Source organism: Xenopus laevis, chromosome 2L, assembly GCF_017654675.1.
Source record: "Xenopus laevis strain J_2021 chromosome 2L, Xenopus_laevis_v10.1, whole genome shotgun sequence".
NCBI classification, from domain to species: Eukaryota; Metazoa; Chordata; class Amphibia; order Anura; family Pipidae; genus Xenopus; species Xenopus laevis.
Window position 1 is genome coordinate 181,990,581 of NC_054373.1, and position 22,921 is coordinate 182,013,501.

The 22,921-nt window shown below is 41.6% G+C and overlaps 3 protein-coding genes across 3 annotated transcripts; all 3 read right to left on the bottom strand.

The window, feature by feature from the left end:
• Window positions 1-230: 230 nt before the first annotated feature.
• Window positions 231-1,187, bottom strand: LOC121399765 (olfactory receptor 52H1-like). Its single transcript, XM_041581327.1, has one exon. The coding sequence runs from the start codon at window positions 1,176-1,178 to the stop codon at window positions 231-233; it is 948 nt and encodes a 315-aa protein (XP_041437261.1). The 5' UTR covers window positions 1,179-1,187.
• An 8,327-nt stretch (window positions 1,188-9,514) lies between these two features.
• On the bottom strand, window positions 9,515-12,465 carry LOC121399766 (olfactory receptor 52E4-like). Its single transcript, XM_041581328.1, has 2 exons — window positions 12,455-12,465; window positions 9,515-10,481 (listed from the first exon to the last, which is right to left on the bottom strand). Exons 1-2 carry the CDS (start codon window positions 12,463-12,465, stop codon window positions 9,515-9,517), a joined length of 978 nt encoding a protein of 325 aa, XP_041437262.1.
• Window positions 12,466-20,515: 8,050 nt separating this feature from the next.
• On the bottom strand, window positions 20,516-21,495 carry LOC121399767 (olfactory receptor 52B6-like). The gene has a single exon (XM_041581329.1). It carries the CDS (start codon window positions 21,446-21,448, stop codon window positions 20,516-20,518), a length of 933 nt encoding a protein of 310 aa, XP_041437263.1. The 5' UTR covers window positions 21,449-21,495.
• Between the last annotated feature and the right edge of the window lie 1,426 nt (window positions 21,496-22,921).

Sequence of the window (22,921 nt, forward strand, 5' to 3'; positions counted from 1 at the left end):
AGTGAATGAACAAATAGAGGACAGACGGATAAGAGAAAGAAGGGTTGATAATAAGAAAAAGAAAATTATACAGAAAAAGAAAAGGACGAATACGGGAAGAAGAAAGAACATGGGCAGGTAAACAGAAAGAAGGAGAGTGATCTAAAAGGAAAATCTAGAAACAAACAGAAAAGTAGGAAATAAAGATGTAGAAGGAAACATTTGCTGGTTGAGATATGATGAGGAAATATTTAGCTTGTCCATATGCTCTGCTTTAAGTTCTGGAGGTGATGAATGATTTTATTTTTTAGTGTTTGCATCCTCATTCCATATATAAAAGGGGTGAGAAGAGGAGGAAACACAAAACCTATAATGGACAGAATAATGTGGAAGGTAAGAGGGAGGTTAAAGTTCCCCAGTCTGTAACGAACAAATATAAATAGAACTCCTATCATGAAAATGAAAAAATTGAGTAGGTGGGTCACCAGGGTGTGAATGGCTTTCTTACAGGCATCTTTGGAAATCTTGAGGCAGATCAGAAATATCCGGAGGTAGGAATGGGCTATGAGTAGTGCCATGAAAATGAAATAACCTAAAAAAGTAACATTCCCATACAACTTGTTGATAGAAGTATCTACACAGGAGAGAATAAGGATGGCCATGTTATCACAAAATACATTGCTAATATGAGACCCGCAAAGTGGAAGTTTGGCAGAAAGTAATAAAGAAGGCAAACATAAGATGATATTGAAGATCACAGATCCCATGATTAGTTTCAAAGCCAATGAATTTGTCATTAGAGTTGGGTATCTCAATGGGTGGCCAACTGCTAAATAGGTGTCATGAGCCATGATGGTGAATGTGGAGATTTCAGAATAAGCAAATAGCACCACACTGAAAGTCTGGGCCAAACAACCAGCATGTGAAATTTCTTTGGATGATAATAACAAGTCAATGATCAGTTTTGGGTAGAAACACGAGCTCCCATATATCCCGTTGAGCAGAAGGATGGCTATGAGAGTGTACATGGGCTCATGAAGGCTTTCATCAAACACCACCACAAAGATGATCGTGCAGCTAAACAGCAAAATGAAGAAGTAAGTTATGAGTAAAAGTGAGAAGTAAAGATATTTAAACCTTTCCATCTCCACAACGCCAAGGAGCACAAAGTTCTTGCTGGTATTGAACACGATTTCCATTTTTGCTTTCATTAAATAAAATGACTTTGATTAAGATATAAAATCAGATTAAGGTTGATAGTTATCGATGCAGTTAGTAATAACGACTTGTAGTCAGTGGTCTCCTGCACGGGATTTGGGTTATAAATATATTTTATGTCTGTCATATCTGACCTGTAATTAATATCTCAAAGGACAAGTAGGTAGACAGTATTCTCTGCAGGACACGGGAGTTGAAGCAGAACAAATGACAGATGACAAGGACTAAATTATATATATAATATTCTGTGCAATATTGTAATTAATTCTGCTGGGGCATCAGTTTAAAGAATACAAGTGGCAACGATCAAATCCACTGGGGTCACCTTATCCAGGCATTATCCATCAAATCAGAAGTTTGCACTTCCCATACACCCAAATGAGACCCACCATGCACTGGATATTTCACATGGAGCACCAGTATCCAGTTGACTATTTTAAAAAGCATGGAAGAAAATGTGGGGTTTAGATGAAGGAGACCCACTTTAAATAATCAGATTAAGGCTTATGCAATGCCATCCTCAACTAGTATTCTATATTTGTTCCAATATATTTGCATATTGAACAATCTTCTCTAAAACTTTGGAATTAATGCAATAACAGGTGCTAATTGCCCTCCAGTCTAGATTGGTTGATTTGTTAAAGAGAATGCATATTATCTCCACATAAAATATATAGGGATATTATTTTCGGGGTTTTGAGACCAGCCAGCATCACAAGAGCACCCATTCGTTTCAGTAGGGAAGGGGGCACAATAATAGCAGCAGACTAACTTCGACATACACTTGCATGCACATTACCCTCAATGCAGGGTCTTTACAATAGCTTAGGGTGGTTGTCCCCAAACTGTGGGGGCTTGGAGCAGTGGTAAGGGGGCTCAGCATGAAGGTCAGTTAGGATGACTTGGGGACAATACCTATTAGCTTTCCTTGAAACACCCAAAAGCTCTACTTGAAGGTGAGATTTGGGGTAAATATGGTTGAATATCTGCTGTTTTAGATGTTCTTCACACTATGGCTAAATAACAATATTTTATTATATCCTGTATCCATTTAATAAGTTAAGGGGGTCCGGACAAGTTTAAGCCATCAACAGGAGCACAACCACCACTTGTACAAGGAAATGTATGTCTATGTATTACAGCACTGTAGGTTCTCTGTTTCAATAACAAAATGCAGGAGTCAAGAAATGGAAAAAAAGATAAAACACAATGATATAATAATAATAATAATATGATGTATAAAAATGAAATGGGGAGAGATATTTGGGAGGAAATAAAGGAGAGGAGAGAGGCAGGGATAAGGAAGAAGAATAAGGGAACACTAAGATGAAATAAGAAAGAGTAGGAGAATACTTTGAAAAGAGTAAGGGTAAGAGTAAGCTTGCCACAGCCAGCTGATGTCCCCAGTGTGCCCCAAGATGATCCACTACCTCTTGCATTTCCGGAAAAAACGATCCTATACTGTTAGGAGGTGCTCCACCACCACGGGTACCTCTTCCTCACCTGACCTTACTAGTACACTATCTAAGCTAGTGTCTTAGAACCCCCTTTTTGCCAGATGAGAAGGAAGGGAAGTCCCCAGGAAAGGGAATGGGCTGTGGCCACCTGTTGGGGTAAACTAGTGCTTACCTCTGCTCCTTCTTCTCAGAAGGGGGACTCCAGAAAAGAGAGTGACCAAGGTGGTTCTAATCTGGCTTCCAGAGGGGAGGACCCAGAACTCGTGCTGTCCCCTGAACCACTCTCCCAATGAAGCTGTATTACTTCACCGCAGTGGGTGTCTCAGGCATAGCCCCATTAAAGGACACCACTTTTTGGGTCTCTCCAGGCCTACAAGTTAAAGACTGTTTCCAGTGCATCATCAATGACCATGTGAAGGATATTTATGGCTTCTTCATGCCTTATGCCCCTGAGTTGTTATATGACGAGGTGTGACCCACAGTGACCCTGTCAATTGGTAGTGTGAGGTGGAATATTCTTACAACATAATCCTTGAATGGTGGTTTGGGTGCACCATACTTAAGCATTATGTGAAAAGTTTTGGGAAATTCCAGAAGGAGAATCACTTCAGCTTAAGTGAGGAACTGCCCAACGGCGGATGCATTGACAAACCACACCCCAGTTTTTATTTATCCCTGGAGGATACCATGGCCCATTACAACAAAAAAACATGAGTTCCTCAGGGGTATCTGTGACTTGCTTTTATTTTCTTCTCAGGAACCCTCAAATATGGGAACCTTCTCTACCGGCTCACTAAAGAGTTTGACATGCATAGAGCTTAACTTTACCAGTTTTTCTGTTCCATTTTCCAATTTTTAAAAGACTTTGAATTTTTGTATATAGTTGGTTTCATAAGACAGAGACTGTTGAGCCCCCACCACAAATCCTCTACCTCTATCTACTCAGCTGAGTAACATTCTTCTTTATGCCCACTACCTTCCAAGTGACTGGCACACTTTGGGACACTTGGAAAGTGTAGGGGGGATAACTGGTATAAAGTTTGGTTATTGGTGGGTTACTTATTCTTCTGTGCTTTAAATTTAAGTATTTCACTTTACCTTGGTCCTGGGAACTCCTGGGTGAGGTGGGAGTATTCCCAAGTGTTTTATCAAGTATGTGCCTGGGTAAAACCTGAGAGCAGGCCAGGATGATCCAAGGTGTTGTTTAAGTAAAGTGTCTGAGTAATCTGATACAGACACTCATGATAGTTGTAATAAAGTTCTAAGTAAACGCAACTGTTCTAATTTGCACTTGAAGTTACTATACCGTATTGTGTGTCATTAATGTTTTCTCGCCACAGTAACCATTGTAACCAGGTATTACTCAGGAGAGGGAACCAGAAGAGGAGGTGATGACTCTGTTCAATTACACTTTCATACAGTATTTTATATTGTTTTGATAATGTGTATTTATATTTTTGCACCGTTCTTGGGACGAAATGGGGTTTCCCCCCCAGGTGTCTGTAGGGACCCATAGGTTTATTATGTCCCTCTGGCTTTACATCCCTACACTTCTCCCTTTGCTGGGAAGATGCCCATGTATCTAGTTGTTCATTTACATATTCCAGTTTTTGGCCAAGAGGCTTTATGACCACTTCCTGCCACACTTTCATATAGTTCCACACAAAATTAGAGTTCTCATCTGTTACTAATGAACCTTTTCAGGTGCCAGGTGCTAAACAGTCTATAAGACCCCTTGCTCAGGGTCAGCCCGAATCATAGAAATCCAAGAATTCTGTAGCACATCGGTCCAGTTTTATAATGCAAGAAAAGTGCTTTTATTGGCTCAAAGTAGACATCAAAGTTTCAGCAACGTTCCAGGCCACACTGGGCCCTGTAGCATTTCAGGAACTGCACATCTGTGATCAAAGGGGATCACTGGGTATATCCAAGTACAACCTAAATATTTTGCTAGGTGTAAATCAGAGGGGTTGTCCATTATCTTAAATGCTCATCAGGGGCATAACTACATAACTCTGCAGTTGCAGGGGGCCCAGGAAGGTAGGGGGTCCATTAAGACCCTAATTAAAGGGCAAATGCAATATATCTTGGTATAACAGGTCACTTTACCAATGTTTTGGGGCCCTAAATCAAATTTGCTTTGCGGCTCAGAGAAAAAGAGGGGTAAATATAAGAATCAATGTTGGTTAAACATTTATTGAATTCTGTAGCACAATCATGAGGCAGGTGAATTAGAAAATAAGGTTATTGTGCTCTGAAGCATTATGGATATGGAAACATTCCATTGTTTTCCATGTATAACACGGTACAAGTTGGGGAAACAGAAATGAACAGCCCCACTGCTGTGTAAGTGACTTTTGTTTTTTTTTATTGGGTTACTATAGAACTAAACCAGTGCAGTGATTTGCTTTGTTCTATTTAGTGATGGTCGAATTTATTCGCCAGGTGCGAATTCGCAGCGAATTTGCGCGATTCGCAGCCGGCGAATAAATTCGCAAAAATTCACCGATTTGGACGCCAGAGCATTTTCGCCAAAAAAATGGACGCCGGCATCAAAAAAATGGACGCCGGCGTAAAAAATGCTGTTTCACTAGTTCTATTCCCTTTATTGACAAGTACTGTATTAGCACTAAATTATCGGCAAAGGAATGATAATGGAGGTACAAGATTGATGTTACATTTGTAATCATGGACTTTTTCAATGGCTACTAAATGGACCAATCAAGGCTCACTCCAGATTAATGGTGGGTCCACATTACTTTTTTCAGCACCATCACTTTATTGTTGCCTTATCCTGACATGGGCTTGGAATGTCCCCCCCAAACATTGATTTCTGTGGTTTATTGGCAAAATAAACGGGGAAAGATCCCATACACATAGGGGCAAATTCACTAAGGCGCGAAGCGCCGAACGCTAGCGTTAATTCGCTAGCGTTTGGCATTTTCGCTACTGCGACCATTCTGGTGTTACAAATGGATTATCCACGCAGGATGCTACTACTTTTTTTTGGATGAAACCGGAGACCTGGGAACCCCCCAAAATATACATTTACATTGAAAAACAAAAGATAAATATACAGCCACCTCACTAAATAAAAGGCACGGTCCTTTCCCTGAAACTGCCTTAGCATTATAAATATAGAGGGAAGAAGTCAGCTTTATTAAAGATTATTTCTCTGCACCTCATACTATAATTATACTTGAATGGGGGCCCAGTCCCCCCCCCCAGGTCAGTTAGGAGGAGATTTGGGGTGAGTGCTTATTTGTACCCTGGGTACCCCTGGAACTATAGCAGGGTGACACCCCAATGTTTCTATATATCTGTAACCTTGTTATGAGCTAAGGGGCCCAGTCTGAAGGTCAGTTAGGGGGAGATTTGGGGTGAGTGTTTATTTGTACCCTGGGTACCCCTGGAACTATAGCAGGGTGACTGTTACCCCAATGTTTCTATATATCTGTAACCTTGTTATGAGCTAAGGGGGCCCAGTCTGAAGGTCAGTTAGGGGGAGATTTGGGGTGAGTGTTTATTTGTACCCTGGGTACCCCTTTGGCAGGGGGACTGTTACCCCATGGGATTTTATGCAGATTGTGTTACTTTGACTACTGTTTGGGGAAGATGGGAGTGGAGGGCATATGAATGCTGAGAGAGAGACTATCATGATCACAGAGTTCTTCTTCCCCTACTTTCTATACAGGCATCAGTCACATACTGTAACATTATCAAACTGGCCACATGTCTCAGGGAGCGGCACAAACAGTTGTTTCTGCATGGGAGGGGTCTCCTCCTGACTTAGTTAAACCACCATATCACCCAAAGCACTGTAACATGATTTTGGGCTATTTAGGCCAACAACCAGCTAGTATACTAGAGCTTGGGTTACATTTGACTTTAACACTTAATGTAGGGCCTTTGCAAATTGTAAGAAACTAAAGTGCGGTGTAGTTAATACTCCCACAGGCTACTGTGCATAAAATGATAAAAGAACAGGGCGCCAGGAGGTCCTTGCAAATCAAACATAACAGAATATTTTGTTTTTCAGATGATCCAAAGGGAACTTACAGTGCATACAAGCATTTGCAGAATATATTCACAGGCTAGTATAGTAGATCAGAGTACTTCATGAGGATGTAGTGAAGGCAGTACAGCACCTCCAGGCAGAAATAGCTCACACATGGTCTGGATCTCACCCAGTGGAGGGGTCAGAGAGGAGAAGCTAAAGCCTCACACCCTATCCACTGTGTCCCTTCACTGTAGGCAAATCTTACAGCTTGGCAAGCTACTCCCTGCTACACCTCCTTGTTATTTCTCTGTTCTCTCACTTTCTTACTCTCCTAGGGAGTCTATAACATTATATTCCTGCCACTCACTAGCCTCATTCATGGGGCTCTGCTCTCCGACTTCCACACTAGGTTGTAGGGCCTTGTTGTACCCAGGCTCCCTGGAAACATCCAGCTGGATCAGCAACCAGAAGCGAAAGAGGAAGCTCCACCTCTAACCAGACACTATATCAAAGTGTGACAGGAAGTGGTCATAAAGCCTCTTGACCAATAACTGTGATATGTAAATTACAACTAGATACATGGGCATCTGCCCAGCAACTAGGGAGATTAGGAATTGTAGGGATTAAAGTCATAGGGGCACATCCACCCTATGGGTCCCTACAGTACTGTAGGGAACCGAAGGGTTAATTTCCACTTCGGTCGGAGCCTCATGGCTTAGAGTGAGTTTCCTAGAGTTTCCTAGGGCAGAGCTCTTGGATTGGTGCAGCATGGCTGATCCCAAAGGAAGCCACAAGGTGTCGCTGTGCACCAATATAAAAGAGAATGTCATGTGCGCACACGTCCACCTTGATTTGGATATTGATTTGGATGCAGTATGGAGAGATCGTCGGCTGGAGTGCTGCAGTGGCAGACCTTAGGTTATGGAGACACACCATATGGCTGCTATGCCCTGTGTGGGCTCAGGGATAACTAGACGCTGATGTTCCAGAAGATTGATGCCAGACACTGGACTTTAAAGGCTCGTGTTATAGACAGTACTGGGAGCTACAGTTCAGCAAATGGATCAGGCAAGTGATGTGCTCGATTGGGAGAGTCTGGAGCCTATAAAGATTTCATCACTGTGGATGCCTTTCAGCTCTGTGTGAGACTACCCATCTGTGTGACTCCTTTGGGTGAGTGTTACCTGAGGGAAGGGGTAGGAAAGGATAAGGATCCAGTGATCTCCTGTTTGGAGAAACAGGCTGTTTGTGTGCCTGCCACATGGGAGCAAGCGCTTTTCATTGGGAAAGGTATTTGGGCAGGTAGCGCTACCTAGGACTGGTACTCTTTTGGGGACAAGGGATTGAGACTCTTGGGCTGCCAAAATGGAGTAGTGCAGGACTTTTTCAGGCAAGGAATTACCTGGACTGCTACAGGTTCCTAGGGTAGTGGGCACTTTTAATAATGTGAATGTAAAGTTTTACTTCACCTTTAAATTTGCATAAAAAAATATATTTGTTATATGATAAAGTGTGTGATTGATTTGTTGTCCTATTGGGGCCACCACAGGTGTATTCCCGGATCCCATTAGGTGGAGTCACTGAAGCATTCCAAGTACCCTTTCACCTTGCAAAGGGGACTCAGGACTCGAGTTGGTAAGCAGGTACAACCTTTGCGCCAGGGGGGTTGGCCAAGTGGCTATTTCAGTACTATTACAATATTTCAGCAGTCAGAAATCCATTCCTTGGGTCTATGGCATTTTACCCCACAAAAATGTAACCTATCATTTGCTAAAGAAGTGTTAGAAAGAATGCACCATAGACCTGAAACCCCTTTAATAAAACATAAGCAGGCTCAGATTAGTGGCGAGGCCACAAAAGCCGAGGTCTAGGGTGGCAAAATATTAGGCACGACATTCCCCCCAGTCGCTTTCTTAGGAGCGCTGGGGACATGCAGCGTGGGGGAGTGCCGGCAGGTGGGCGCTAGGACCGCATGACTAGGGGCACTACACAGGAAATCAATCCCTGAACATAAACAGTAGACAACAAGTATGGGATCCCTTATCTGGAAGTCAGTTATCCTGAAAATGCTTTCTTATTGGAAGGCCATCTCCTACAGGCTCCATTTTAAGCAAGTACTTTTTTTTAAATGATTTTCCTGATTTTTCTAAAATAATAACACACTATCTTGTTAGTGGCATGATCAGGGTCAGACTGGGCAAACTGGGTTGGACTGGGAAAAAACCTGATGGGCCCTGGCTCTCTCTCTGCCCAGACCAACTCCCTGCCCTTGCTGCCCCAATCTAGTCTCTGGCACCAGTCGCTTCAAAACAGGTATGCGCATACTCAGTCTCTGGCGCTCCGGGGAGGGCGGTCATGCTGAAGGTGGAGCAGGATTTGTGGCAGGGTTGGGGCTCAGGTGTGCCCTGAGACAGCAGCCCGGTGAGAGCTGGGCCCCCAGTCTGACCCTGGGCATGATTCCATTTTGGTGGCAAAACAATCCTATTGGGTTTATTTCATGTTTACACAATTTTTAGCAGACCTAAAAATTTTTATCCGGAAAGCCCCAGGTCCCAAGATAATAAATCTTATACCTGTAGAAGAATAACATTGGACAGAAGGCGTTTAAATAGCAAGTACACCCAAACAGGGGGAAAAAATGTTTGCCCATTAAAAGTAAATTTAATTCTAAGCAACGTTCCAATGTTTATTCATACCTCAATTATCTGAATGTAAAGTTATGTGTAACTAATCACTACTGAAAGCAGCGTCTGTCTGTCCCGTGCAGTTCTGTTCTCTGCTTTTCCTGATTACCCAATTCCATTGAATCATGGTAACAATAGTCATCTCTCCCCCAGACAAAACTCCATTCCCCACAATGTCATATATTTATTCTCTGCAGGTAACAGAGCACTTTGACTTTTAGGGCTTTAGTCCGGAGCCCGTATATGAGAGGGTTGAGCAGTGGAGGGAAGATTAAACCTGATGCCGAGAGTAAGACATGGACAGCGAGGGGAAGGTTAATGTCCCCCAATCGGTACCGAATAAAAATGAATAAAGCGGCGACCAGGAAAATGGAGAAGTTGAGCAAGTGGGTGACCAGGGTGTGAGCCGCTTTCTTACCGGCGTCTTCGGAAACCTTGAGGCAGGTCAGGAATATCCGCATGTAGCAATAGGCTGTGATCAATAGGTGGACACTTAGGAAACAAGTAAAGTTTATTGTCCCAAATGTTTTATTGATGGAAGTGTCTACACAGGAGAGGATGAATAGGGCGGTGTTATCACAAAAAACACCCTTGATGTAAACCCCACAGAAGGGGAGTGTGGCCGAGAGAAGCACCGCCGAGCCCACCAAGAGACAGTTCATGAACAACGACCCCAACGTGAGTTTCAGGATCTTCTTGTTGGTCATGACGGAGGTGTAATGTAAGGGGTGGCACACGGCCAAGTAAGTGTCATACGCCATAATGGTGAACAGGGAGATTTCACAGTAGGCAAAAAGTATGACACAGAAAGACTGAATTAAGCAGCCGATGGGGGAAATCTCCTTGGTGGATAAAAGTAAGTCTATTGTTAGTTTGGGGAAGAAGGAGGAGCTGCCAAAGATGCCGTTGAGCACAAGTTTGGCAATGAGGGTGTACATGGGTTCATGGAGACTTTCTTCACGTAACACCACCAAGATGATGATGGTGCTGCCCAGAAGGATAAACAGATAGGCCAGGAGAGAAATGGAACAGTACAGGTAATTAAACTTCTCCATCTCCACAATTCCCAGGAGGAAGAAGCTGGTGCTGACGTTGTACATATCTTCCTCCTTATGTTGGATCACATCACACTTGCAGCCTTTCCTCAGTGATAAGAAAGGAAATAGAGACGTGCAGTTGTGCAACAGCCCAGAGCATGGCACCTCCACCTAAATACATTTACACTGAAATGATCCTCATCTGACAAGTGTTTGACTCCCTATATATACAGTATATATATTTATACCATACTGGTCCCTAGTTGTTTCCCTATGGAAACCCCACGCGCTGAATTCTCTGCAGGAATGTGATCACTGAAGCAGAGCAAATGGGAATAATACCTGATGGATTCAGCAGTCTCAGAGCGGATATATATATATATACACATACGTGACTATGATCTTGTTAATATCTATTTCCCAACTGAGCATCCTGATTTATTCGCAGAGTCAACATAAAATATCAGATGTGATTCCTTGGTTTTTTTTTGCAATAAATACTAAAGTACTTAGACCCCCCGGCCTTTATTTTTAACTTTTCCTTTCTTTTTGTCTAATGAAAATATAAAGAGGTGAATGTGTATTTATTCCTTTTCTTTCTCTAATTTATATAAATGTGTTCCTGGCTCATTGCTACAAGTTAGTTAATTAGCTGTTATAATTAGTAGACACCGAGATATCAGGGCTCATTATCAGATCACTCACCGGTTCCTTCTCATACAAGTCTCCGGATCCGTTATTTGGAATACAAACGAACTGCAACAATGATGTCCTGCTTGTCCCCTATACTCCCCGCTAGTCTGTAGTCTACTTACAGGATTCACAAGCTTTCTGTGCTGTCACCGACCCCTCTCTGTCTGTTTTCCATTTGCAGTTGTGTCTCCAAAGTCATGTGGTCAACTTTTCCTTCGTGTCTCCATTAGTTCGTTGAGTTTGTTGAGAAACGCATTGAAGTCATTGATACGCCACAATTTTAACTATTCTCATGCACGACGTTGCGGCAGATTTTTCACTGCAGTTTCGCTGGTGGTGAAACATGGAAATTCGCTATGAATTCGTGCCTGGCTAGAGATCGGCAAATAAATTTGTGAGCCACAAATACGTTGCGAAATTCCATGTTTCAACACCAGCAAAACTGTGGCGAAAAATCTGCCGCAACGTCGGGCATCAGAATAGTTCAAATTGTGGCGTGTCAAAATTGTTCAATGACTTCAATGCTTTTCTCAAATTTTTCAGCAAAGTGAAAAGATTCGCCCATCACTAATTAAAACATCACATATTAAAGGATCAGTAACATCAATTTTTTTTTATTAAAAAATTAGTTGGATATGCATTGGAAATATATATATATATATATATATATATATATATATATATATATATATATATATATATATATATATATACTTTAACCCCCAAAGGTTTGAGCATTGCAATAGATTTGCAATGTTTTTTGGCAGAATGATGCTTCTAGGCTTGTATGGTTCTTAAAGGACCAGTAACATCAATTTTTTTATTAAAAAATTTGTTAGTGTAGAACGAAAAAAAAACACAAAGAACTATTAAACTTTTAAATCACTAAGTCTTTATTATGAAATAACTTACTGAAACTCCTCTTGCGCTTCTCTTCAGAAAAGGCGACACAGTGAGGATCCATCATGCGGCGCTCAATTTCTCCTCCCTGGCTATCTCCTATAAGGAAGGCAGGGAGGAGAAATCAAACGCCTCACGATGATTCGATGATCGCCTCTGTCTTTCTCCCTCCCCCGATTTGCCCTCTGACCCCTTGTAGTATGAATTATAGGAACTTTAAAAAAAAAAGTTGATATGGCAGGTCTTGAACACACAACTGTCTGTTTCAAATACATGCATCTTATTAAATACGCTATAGGAGAGAGCCACTGCAATGAGATCAAATCTGCACATCATAAAGATCTCAGACAGAAGCCGAAGTAATAAAAATGATTTATAGTTCAACCTGACAGTATCAAAAAAATATGGTTTATAGGTGGAAAATTGATTTGTCAGGATCCCCAGACCCCTCTGCCACATGTCTCTCTCTCCTCTCCGTTTTTTTACCTCTGTCCCATGTCTATTTCCCTCCCGATTTTCCTTTTGCCCCGTGTCTCTCTCCCCCCCAATTTTCCCTCTGTCCCATGTATTCACCTCAATATGATTTATAGGACAGGTTATAAAAAAAAAAATAAAAAGTGTCAGTAAGTAGATATTAGAGGTGCTGAGCTCATCACACTCTGATTTAAAGTCATGCGCCCTACCCAAAACAAAAATATGGTTTCCCAGACCCCTCTGCCCCCGTGCCTCTTGCTGTGACCCCGATTTCCCTCAGCCCCTCGTACGTTCTTCCATACAAACTACGTGTACCATGCGCCACCTGGTGTCCATTTCAAGAAATGAGGTTGAAGGAAACTAAGTGGAAACCTCTTTGCTTCGTCAAGCCAACGTGGGGAACTGCATTCAGCGAGAATAGCGCGCCTATCCAGTGTTGGACTGGGACACCAGGGGCTCACCCAAAAACCTTTGACCAGGGGCCCACCAATTAATTTTATACCAGGGGCCCACTCTCAGTACTATTATTATTTTTCCTCTCCTCACTCAACCTCTATTCTCCTAGTCTCTTTTTATTGCATGCTATAATCTATTATTCCATATATTTAGCTTCTTTGTTCTCATAGAAGTAGGGAATGGCCATGAAATAGGCCAAATGGTTAGAAGCAGGAGGGCACACTGACACCTGGGCCCACCGGGACTTTTCCTGGTCTCCCGTTGGGCCAGTCCGACACTGCGCCTATCCCACTCAGTTACAGCGCGCCAAACGTACAAACCAGGCTGGCTGCATCTGTATATATATATTTTTCCAATGCACATCCAACGTTTCGGTCCACATTAGGGCCTTTATATAGGACCTAATATGGGCCAAAACGTTGGATATGCATTGGAAATAAAGACACATTTTATTTACAATACAAGGAGTGCTGGTCCATTTGCCACAATATATGATTTGATTTGACCAATGCACCCTAATTCATTTTTTAATCTGGTTACAGAGCGTACACTGAACACACATTATATATATATATATCTAGTACCTGTAACATATTCCCTCCCCTCCACCTTCTTTACACAGATTCCCACATATATCTCAATCCACACGGATCACATCCATGTTTTTCTTTAAAGTGTGCAGATACGCTATGGGGCATATTTATCAAGGGTCGAATTTTGAACTGAAAAAACTTCGAAATTCGAATTCTAAAAAAGACCAACCGAAATTAAGTCGAAGTTTTTTTTGGGGCGAATAGGTCCATTTTTGATCGAATAGGTCCGTATTTGGCCGAATTTTCCAAAAAAAAACCTTTGATTTTTCAAAGTCCACCAATTGACTCCAAATAGGTTCTAGAAGGTCCTCCATAGGCAAAAACAGCAATTTGGCAGGTTTTAGATGGCGAATGGTCAAAGTTGAATTTTTAAAGAGACAGTAAATGATAAATTTCAATATTCTAATTTTTGAAATTTTTTTCAATTTTGAATCAAATTTGGACTATTCCCTAGTTGAAGTACACACAAAATAGCTCGAAATTTGAATTTTTTTCATTCGAAAATTTACCTCGACCTTTGATAAATCTGCCCTATGTGTTTTTCAATATTTCATATGTGTTTACATAAGTCTCACTTTAAGGGGGTTATTTAATAAAACTCAAATGTATCTCATATTTTTATTAAATCAACCTCAACCAAACTCCCATCCACGACTTTATCGTATCTAAACATAATTCGAAAAGGTCAGGTTGGGAAAAGACTCAATAAAACTGAACAAAAACTCGAATGATATTCATTTTTTGGATTTGAAGCCCAAATTGCTTGAATTTTTTGGATTGTCGCCTGAAAACCCCCAATTTTTTCAGATTATTAAACGAAACCCAGCACAGATAACAATATCTTCAAACTGTAAAAGGGACATTTCCCATTGACGTCTACATGACCTTCGACAGGTTTGAGATGGCAGATTTTCAGATTTGGACTTTTAGCAGGTTCGGGTATAATAAATCTGAATTTTTTTTAGTTTTTTTCCCTCAAAAACCTTGACCAGAAAACATTGAGGTTTAGTAAATAACCCCCTTTTTGTGTGTGTTAAATATCCAAGGGTGGGATGGAAAACACAAACTGCAGGCTCTGCTGCAAAAACATTATTCTCGCTGCCGGCGAATACATTTGCTAAACCGCCATGAAAAATGGCCGCCGGCGTAAAAAAAAAGGATGCCGGCCTAAAAAAAACGGACGCCGGCACTTTTTTTCGATTTTTTTGCTGTTTTGCGAATTTCGCAGGAAATTCATGAATTTTTCGTGAATCGAAACGCCCCAGATTCGCCCATCACTATTTAACACCAAACCCACAGTGATATCATCCATTAAGCTCCAATTAGTTCACTAGTGCTACAGAAAGAATCGCACTCCTTGTAGTGATGAGCGAATCTGTTCTGTTTCGCTTCACTGAAAAAAACATGAAACTGCGGAAAAATTTGCAAATAAGTGAAAAATTTGCGAAGGGCAATGGGCGTCAACGTTTTTTTGAGCGTTCGTCAATTTTTCATGCTCCAAATGCATTAAAGTCAATTCCATGAATTTTTTGAGTTTTCGCCTGAAAACCCTCAGAAAGTTTTATTTTCATTCTAAACCCAGCGCAGACCACAAAAACGTCATATTGGGATAGGTTCCACTCCCATTGACTAATATAGGACCTCGACAGGTCTGAGATGTTCAGATTTGGGCTTTTTGCAGCATTAGGGTATAAGTAGTGATGGGCGAAAAACTTCACCAGGCACATATTTGTGACGAATTTACTCGTTTTGCCGTCAGCAAATCAATGTGCAAAACAACCCGAAAAATCGCTATCATCAAAAATGTTTTGCCACGCGGCAGAAAAGCTGTTCACGTCACAACCGTCGCTCGTCAACATTATTCAGATGCCCATTGACTTTAACGCCAGCGTCAAAATTGACAAAATTGACGGGCGTCAAAATTAACGCAGGCGTCAAAATTCGAGTTTCGATACGCGAAACAGGACACATTCACCCATGTACTAAGCACAATTCAGCAGGAACAGCCCCTAAATTTGCTCATAGTCTGTACAGAGAGATCCCATAAAACTATGGCAGCATAGGTATTCCCTGTACTAAGCACAATTCAGCAGGAACAGTCCCTAAGTTTGCTCATAGTCTGTACAGAGAGATCCCATAAAACTATGGCAGCATAGGTATTCCCTGTACTAAGCACAATTCAGCAGGAACAGTCCCCTTAATTTGCTCATAGTCTGTACAGAGAGATCCCATAAAACTATGACAGCATAGGTATTTCCTCTGTACTAAGCACAATTCAGCAGGAACAGTCCCCTAAGTTTGCTCATAGTCTGTACAGAGAGATCCCATAAACTATGCAAGCATAGGTATTCCTCTGTACTAAGCACAATTCAGCAGGAACAGTCCCCTAAGTTTGCTCATAGTCTGTACAGAGAGATCCCATAAAACTATGGCAGCATAGGTATTCCCTGTACTAAGCACAATTCAGCAGGAACAGTCCCTAAATTTGCTTAAAGTCTGTTCAGAGAGATCCCATAAAACTATGGATCCCATAATATTATACAGGCATAGGTATTCCCTTATACAATTCAAAATGTAAATATTCACAAAATGTCATAAATGTATTACGCAGTTTTACAGTGTGCACTAGATATATACACTATATTAGCATATAAAGAAATACAAGAGATCCTTTGCACTCAAGTTCTAGGGATCGGCGAATTTGACCTGTTTTGTTTTGGCAAAAATTTGCCGTTGGCGAATTGTCGCCATAGCACATTAAAGTCTATGGGCGTCAAAAAAAGTTTGTTGGCGTCTTTTTTTTTAATGCACGCCGCCATATATGTCTATGTGCCTCATTTCCACGGCAAAACAAGTGTGAGTGTAGGACTGGCCAGACTAGGGCTGAGTGTGAGTGTAGGACAGGCCAGACCAGGGATGAGTGTGAGTGTAGGACAGGCCAGACCAGGGATGAGTGTGAGTGTAGGACTGGCCAGACCAGGGCTGAGTGTGAGTGTAGGACTGGCCAGACCAGGGATGAGACCAAGGATGAGTGTGAGTGTAGGACTGACCAGACCAGAGATGAGTGTGAGTATAGTACTGACTAGACCAGGGATGAGTGCGAGTATAGGACTGACCAGACCACTGATGAGTGCGAGTATAGGACTGACCAGACCAGGGATGAGTGCGAGTATTGGACTGGCCAGACCAGGGATGAGTGTGAGTGTAGGACTGGACTGACCAGGGATGAGTGTGAGTATAGTACTGACCAGACCAGGGATGAGTGCGAGTGTAGGACAGGCCAGACCAGGGATGAGTGTGAGTATAGTACTGACTGGACCAGGGATGTGTGCGAGTGTAGGACTGGCCAGACCAGGGATGAGTGCGAGTGTAGGACAGACCAGGGATGAGTGCGAGTGTAGGACAGACCAGGGATGAGTGCGAGTGTAGGACTGGCCAGACCAGGAATGAGTGTGAGTGTAGGACAGGCCACACCAGGAATGAGTGTGAGTGTAGGACAGGCCACACCAGGAATGAGTGTGAGTGTAGGACAGGCCAGACCAGGGATGAGTGTGAGTGTAGGACAGGCCAGACCAGGGATGAGTGTGAATGTGGGACTGGCCAGACCAGGAATGAGTGTGAGTGTAGGACAGGCCACACCAGGAATGAGTGTGAGTGTAGGACAGGCCAGACCAGGGATGAGTGTGAGTGTAGGACAGACCAGGGATGAGTGTGAGTGTAGGACAGGCCAGACCAGGAATGAGTGTGAGTGTAGGACAGGCCAGACCAGGAATGAGTGTGAGTGTAGGACAGGCCACACCAGGAATGAGTGTGAGTGTAGGACAGGCCAGACCAGGGATGAGTGTGAGTGTAGGACAGACCAGGGATGAGTGTGAGTGTAGGACTGGCCAGGATGACTTTGATGTAGTTGGCCAGCTTAAATATATTGCAATATATAGACAAAAATTCCCTCTTTTGTTTAAAGGGTAAGGAACATTTAGTAGCTTAAGGCACAAAATGTCTCAATTTCCTTAACATACTGACAATGGGCTGAGTGAAGATGATCTTGTATTTGTCATTGCACCCCCGCTTAATGGTATAAAACATAGTGGTGAGCACAACTTCCCCTTGTTTGTTATATAAGCATAACATTTGCCTGAAGGATATTGTATCACTTACCTTTCCTTTAAAGGGTTGTTTAAATTAACTTTTAGTATGATGTAGAGAGGGATATTCTGAGACAATTTGAATATAGCTTTCATGTTTTATTAATTGTAGTTATTGAGTTATTTAGCTTTTTATTCAGCAGCTCTCCAGTTTGCAATTTCAGCCATCTGGTTGCTAGGTTCCAAATTACCCTAGCAACCTAGCACTGATTTGAATAAGAGACTGGAATATGAATAGGAGAGGCCTGAATAGAAAGAGGAGTAATAAAAAGTAGCAATAACAATACATTTGTAGCCTTACAGAGCATTTGTTTCTAGATGTGGTCAGTGACCCCCAACTGAAAGCAGAAGCAGAAGGCAAATAAAAAATAAATGGTGATAAAAAATAAATAAAGAACACAAATTGAAAAGTTGTTTAGAACTGTCATTCTATTACATATTAAAAGTTAAACTAAAGGTGAACCACCCCTTTAATGCAGGTTTTACAGGAGAACTAAACCCTAAAAATTAATGTGGCTAAAAATGGCATATTTTATATAGTGAACTTATTGCACGAGGCTAAAGTTTGAGCTTGTCAATAGCAGCAATGATCCAGGACTTCAAACTTGTCACAGGGGGTCACCATCTTGGAAAGTGTCTGTGACACTCACATGCTCAGTGGGCTCTGATTGGCTGTTGAGAAGCTAAGCTTAGGGGCTCGTCACTAATTATCCAGCAGAAAATGAGCTTCCCTGGCTGTAATATAAGCTGATGCTACAGGTTTGCTGATTATTCAATTCTGATGCTAATTGCACTGGTTTCTGTGCTGCCATGTAGTAATTATGTGTATTAATTACTAATCAGCCTTATATTGTGACATTTCTATTCTATGTGTACAGTATATTGTGAGTGGGTCCCTAAGCTCAGTAAGTGACAGCAGCACAGAGCATGTGCAGTGAATCAGCAGAAAAGAAGATGGGGAGCTACTGGGGCATCTTTGGAGACACAGATCTTTACTGCTAAAGGGCTGTGGTTGCCTTGGGCTGGTACAGATACACAAAACATCACATATCACATTTCTACCTACTTCTTTAGTTAGGCTTTAGTTCTCCTTTAAGGGCTCTTACAGATGAGCGGTTGTAGCTGCGCTCCCCTGCGTTCCATTTTTCTGCGTTCAGCCGCAGGGGAGCACAGGAATAGACGCATTTAGCTTTTGCATTTGGGCTGTACTCACACAGGCGCATGTAGGCACAGAACGCAGGAAAAATGCAGCATGTTGCGTCTCAACCTGCGTTCAGCGGCTACATGCGCCTGTGTGAGTACAGCCCCATTGAAAAAAGCTAAATGCGTCTATTCCTAGGCTCCCCTGTGGCTGAACGCAGAAAAACGGAACGCAGGGGAGCGCAGCTACAACCGCTCATCTGTAAGAGCCCTAAGTGTCCTTGTGTACTTATAATTGTTAAACCATGTGATTATAATTGTCACATGGGTGGAGACAAGGGACAGTGCTGCTCATTTCATCTGTATGAAGGTAACAGTTTCCTTGGTCAGTCTTATACCCAATCCATGAAAGATTAAACCCAAACCAAATGAGCCCAGGACCTCTGTAAGATAATGTCACTGTATTGTAACATATTGATTGGTTATGATAATGACTCACTATGTTATCACTGGAGCCTGATGGTTAATAATTACTGCAGGAACTGGATGTTCATATCACACAGTTTCTATGGTCTAATCTGCATAAGTGTTGCCTAAAATATACCTACTGTTACTGCTGAGTAGTTGTCAGATACCCTGCAATGGTGCAATCTTATTGGTCAGATGGGCAAGCCTGTAATTTGGGATTGGACAGATAGAAGCTCGTCACCTTTGAAAACCCCAAGGTACCTGTTTTGTTGCATAAATGTGTGTGTGTCAATGTGTCATTGTGGTTAAGGATTATACAAGTGATTATAGTTTGTCTATGTGGAGATCGGGTTCTATAGACCATGTCATGACGCTGGTGTTGAGCTCCGATGGGATCACAACTGCAACCTGACGTGACAAATGCAGCACATAGACCCTGCTTGAATGCTCTATTGTAGGTCTTTATTCTCCACGTTACTGGGCACAATCTAAGTGGGGATTTTGCTTGATTTTCAGGTTCTTGGCCTGATTTAGGGTATGTGAAAATTATACAGATCAACAATGCCATAAACAACCAAGAGGACATTTATATATCACTGTAAAACACTGGTCCTCTTCTTGGCTTGGCTTCTTGGTTATTTGAATATTGAAAACAAAAGACCATTTAGCCCATGCCCTTTATCCATCTGTCCAAGCCCAATTACTGTAAATACAGACATTCCCTTAACCCCTAAGAAACCCACCTTCCAGTAAAACCAACCATCTTTGGTTGGCTTCTGTGTTAGTACTGTCCCACCTAAAGCAGAACATCTGGAAAGGATCCATTATAGACAAGATTTGCTTTATTAATGAATGTTATACGGTATAGAGCACATTAAAAAAGTAATGGCCTAAAGTCACTGGAAATCAAGACTAAGGCGTCCACATATGGTCCAGTAATTGTTCCTTCCTGGATGTGCAGAAATAGTTGTATATTATATGGAAAACCCAGTTCTTGGAACAACCCCATTTGTTTATTGTTATTGGAAAGAATCAAAAAATATGAGCTGGTACTTACAAAAATTCCAACATAAAGGCCAAGTGTAAGAAGTAAAAAAAAATGTTATTCTGCCAATTACATATCCAGCCTTACGCATTTTGTTACATAGTTACATAGTTAAATTAGGTTGAAAAAAGACAAAGTCCATCAAGTTCAACCCCTCCAAATGAAAACCCAGCCCCATACACACACCCCTCCATACTAGATAACTGGATGTAACTCAGGAGCAAGATCATTGGTATATTTTCTGCAGGTGACAAACCATTTTAATTTTCAGTGCCTTTGTCCTTATTCCATATATAAGAGGGGTGAGCATGGGGGGACACACTATGGCAGTGACGGACAGCAGAATGTGGACATACAGGGGAATCCTTGCATTCTCCATCCTGTAGCGGATAAATATGAACAAACCTCCTATCAGGAAAATGGAGAAGTTTAGCAAGTGGGTCACCACAGTGTGAATGGCTTTCTTACCAGCGTCTTCTGAAACCTTGAGGCAGACCAGGAATATCTGGATGTAGGAAAATCCTATGATGAATATGGCAGATGTTAAATAGCTGACAAATATAATAGACCCATACAACTTATTTACAGAGGTGTCCACACAGGACAGGATGAAAATGGACATGTTGTCACAAAAAATACTGTTAATTGTCGATCCACAAAGTGGAAGCCTTGCAGCAAGGAGGACAATGATCAAGACTAAGGTTAAGTTGAAAAAGAATGATCCTATGATGAGGTTGAGGGCCACTGCACTGGTCATCAACGTGCCATAGCGTAAGGGGTGACACACGGCTACATATGTATCACATGCCATGATGGTGAATGTGGAGATCTGACAGTAGGCGGCGATCATCAAGCAAAAGGCTTGAATGAAGCAGCCGGTTCGAGAGATCATGACTGAAGAAGAGAACAAGTCAACTAGTAACTTCGGGAAGAAGGCGGAGCTGCCGAACAACCCGTTCATCACAAGATTAGCAATGAGGATGTACATGGGCTGATGAAGGCTCTCATTACCCAATACCACCAAGACAACGATGAGGTTGCACAGCAGAATAAACAGATACATCACAAGGGAAATAGTGCTAAAGAGATAATTCAACCTTTCCATTTCCACTAGGCCGAGGAGGATGAAGTTGGTGCTAAGGTTGAATCCACTTTCCATCTTATATTGAACAAATCAAATTCACAAGTGATGAAGGAGGTGGTTGAGTTGGCTTTCCAGATCCAAATGCAATTAGTTCCTTTGCAAAAAATAAACCAGATAAACCTTGTAATACATGAATGGTGCTCTGTTTTGTAGGTTCAATGAATAGCAATGATCCACAACATCCATTCACTGCTGCCATAACATAGCCTAGTTCTAATGCACGTCTCTCCAATAGATGCTCCCTATATATATATATATATATATATATATATATATATATATATATACAGTATCATCTCATTACCGGGTCCCGAGATGCCTGTCCAATCCCAATGGAAATGTAGGAACTCTAGCGTCGGCAGGATGAGGTGCAGTGAAGCAAAGTAAACGAGTAATGACAATGATGGAATTCTATGATCATACAAACGTGTCTGCGCTTCCTTTCAAAAATAACGGGGTGACTGCTACTGCAAAATGAGCAAAAAAATCATGTTGTGGGCCTTGGATTATGAGAAATCTAACCATTAAAGAACCAATGACACAATAATGTGATATTTCTTTTGCATTGAAATATATATATATATATATATATATATATTATATATATATATATATATATATATATATATTGTGGTGAGGTCACTACTAGGATACCTGGGAAAGTCCAGGACGGAGCTTATTTATGCTCCAGGTTCCTAACAGAGTGGTTCCGGGACTGCTAGTCCAGCCTGGGTGTTTTGAGTTGTCCTGAGGCATCTCAGGTGGTTAATTAAAGAGGCAGCTCAAGCCAGAGGGGGAGAGCTGCAGTCTGAGAAAGAAAGTCACAGGGAAGCTGTCTGTGTGAGTTCAGAGAGATTTTGGAATCCCTACAAGGTTGGAACTTTGTTTGTACTACCTTTTCATTTGGTTTGAGGAGACAGGCAGTAGGCCTACTCCGGGTTAGTTAGGAGAACTGACCCGTATTAGTTAGAAGCCCATTAAGTGGCAAGGATTTTATTTTGAATTGTTTGTTTTGTTTATTCTGCTGCAAGTGATAATAAACTGCCAAAAAGAGACTATACTCTCATGAGTTGTGCTTGTGCCATGGGCTGTGTTATCTCCAGGAAACTGATCCCAGCTACCTAAACCCTTACAATATATATATATATATATATATATATATATATATATATATATATATATATATATATATGTGTGTTCATCCAGCCAATCCAATAACCAATTTCTTGTCAACCAATGTCCATTTTAATATAAGAATAAATTCTATAGATCTGTACAGAGCTGGCTGGCATTTTTACATCTGTTTAGCTTCCAGGTTAAGAACATATTGCATTTCAAACAGCTTATTTGTTATCTCCTTTATAAACATGTACCCTATTGCCACTTCCTAGTGATGGGCGAATCTGTCTCATTTCAATTTGCCGAAAAATTTGCGAAACTCCGAAGAAATTTGCAAAAATGCATTGAAGTCAATGGGCGTCAAAATAA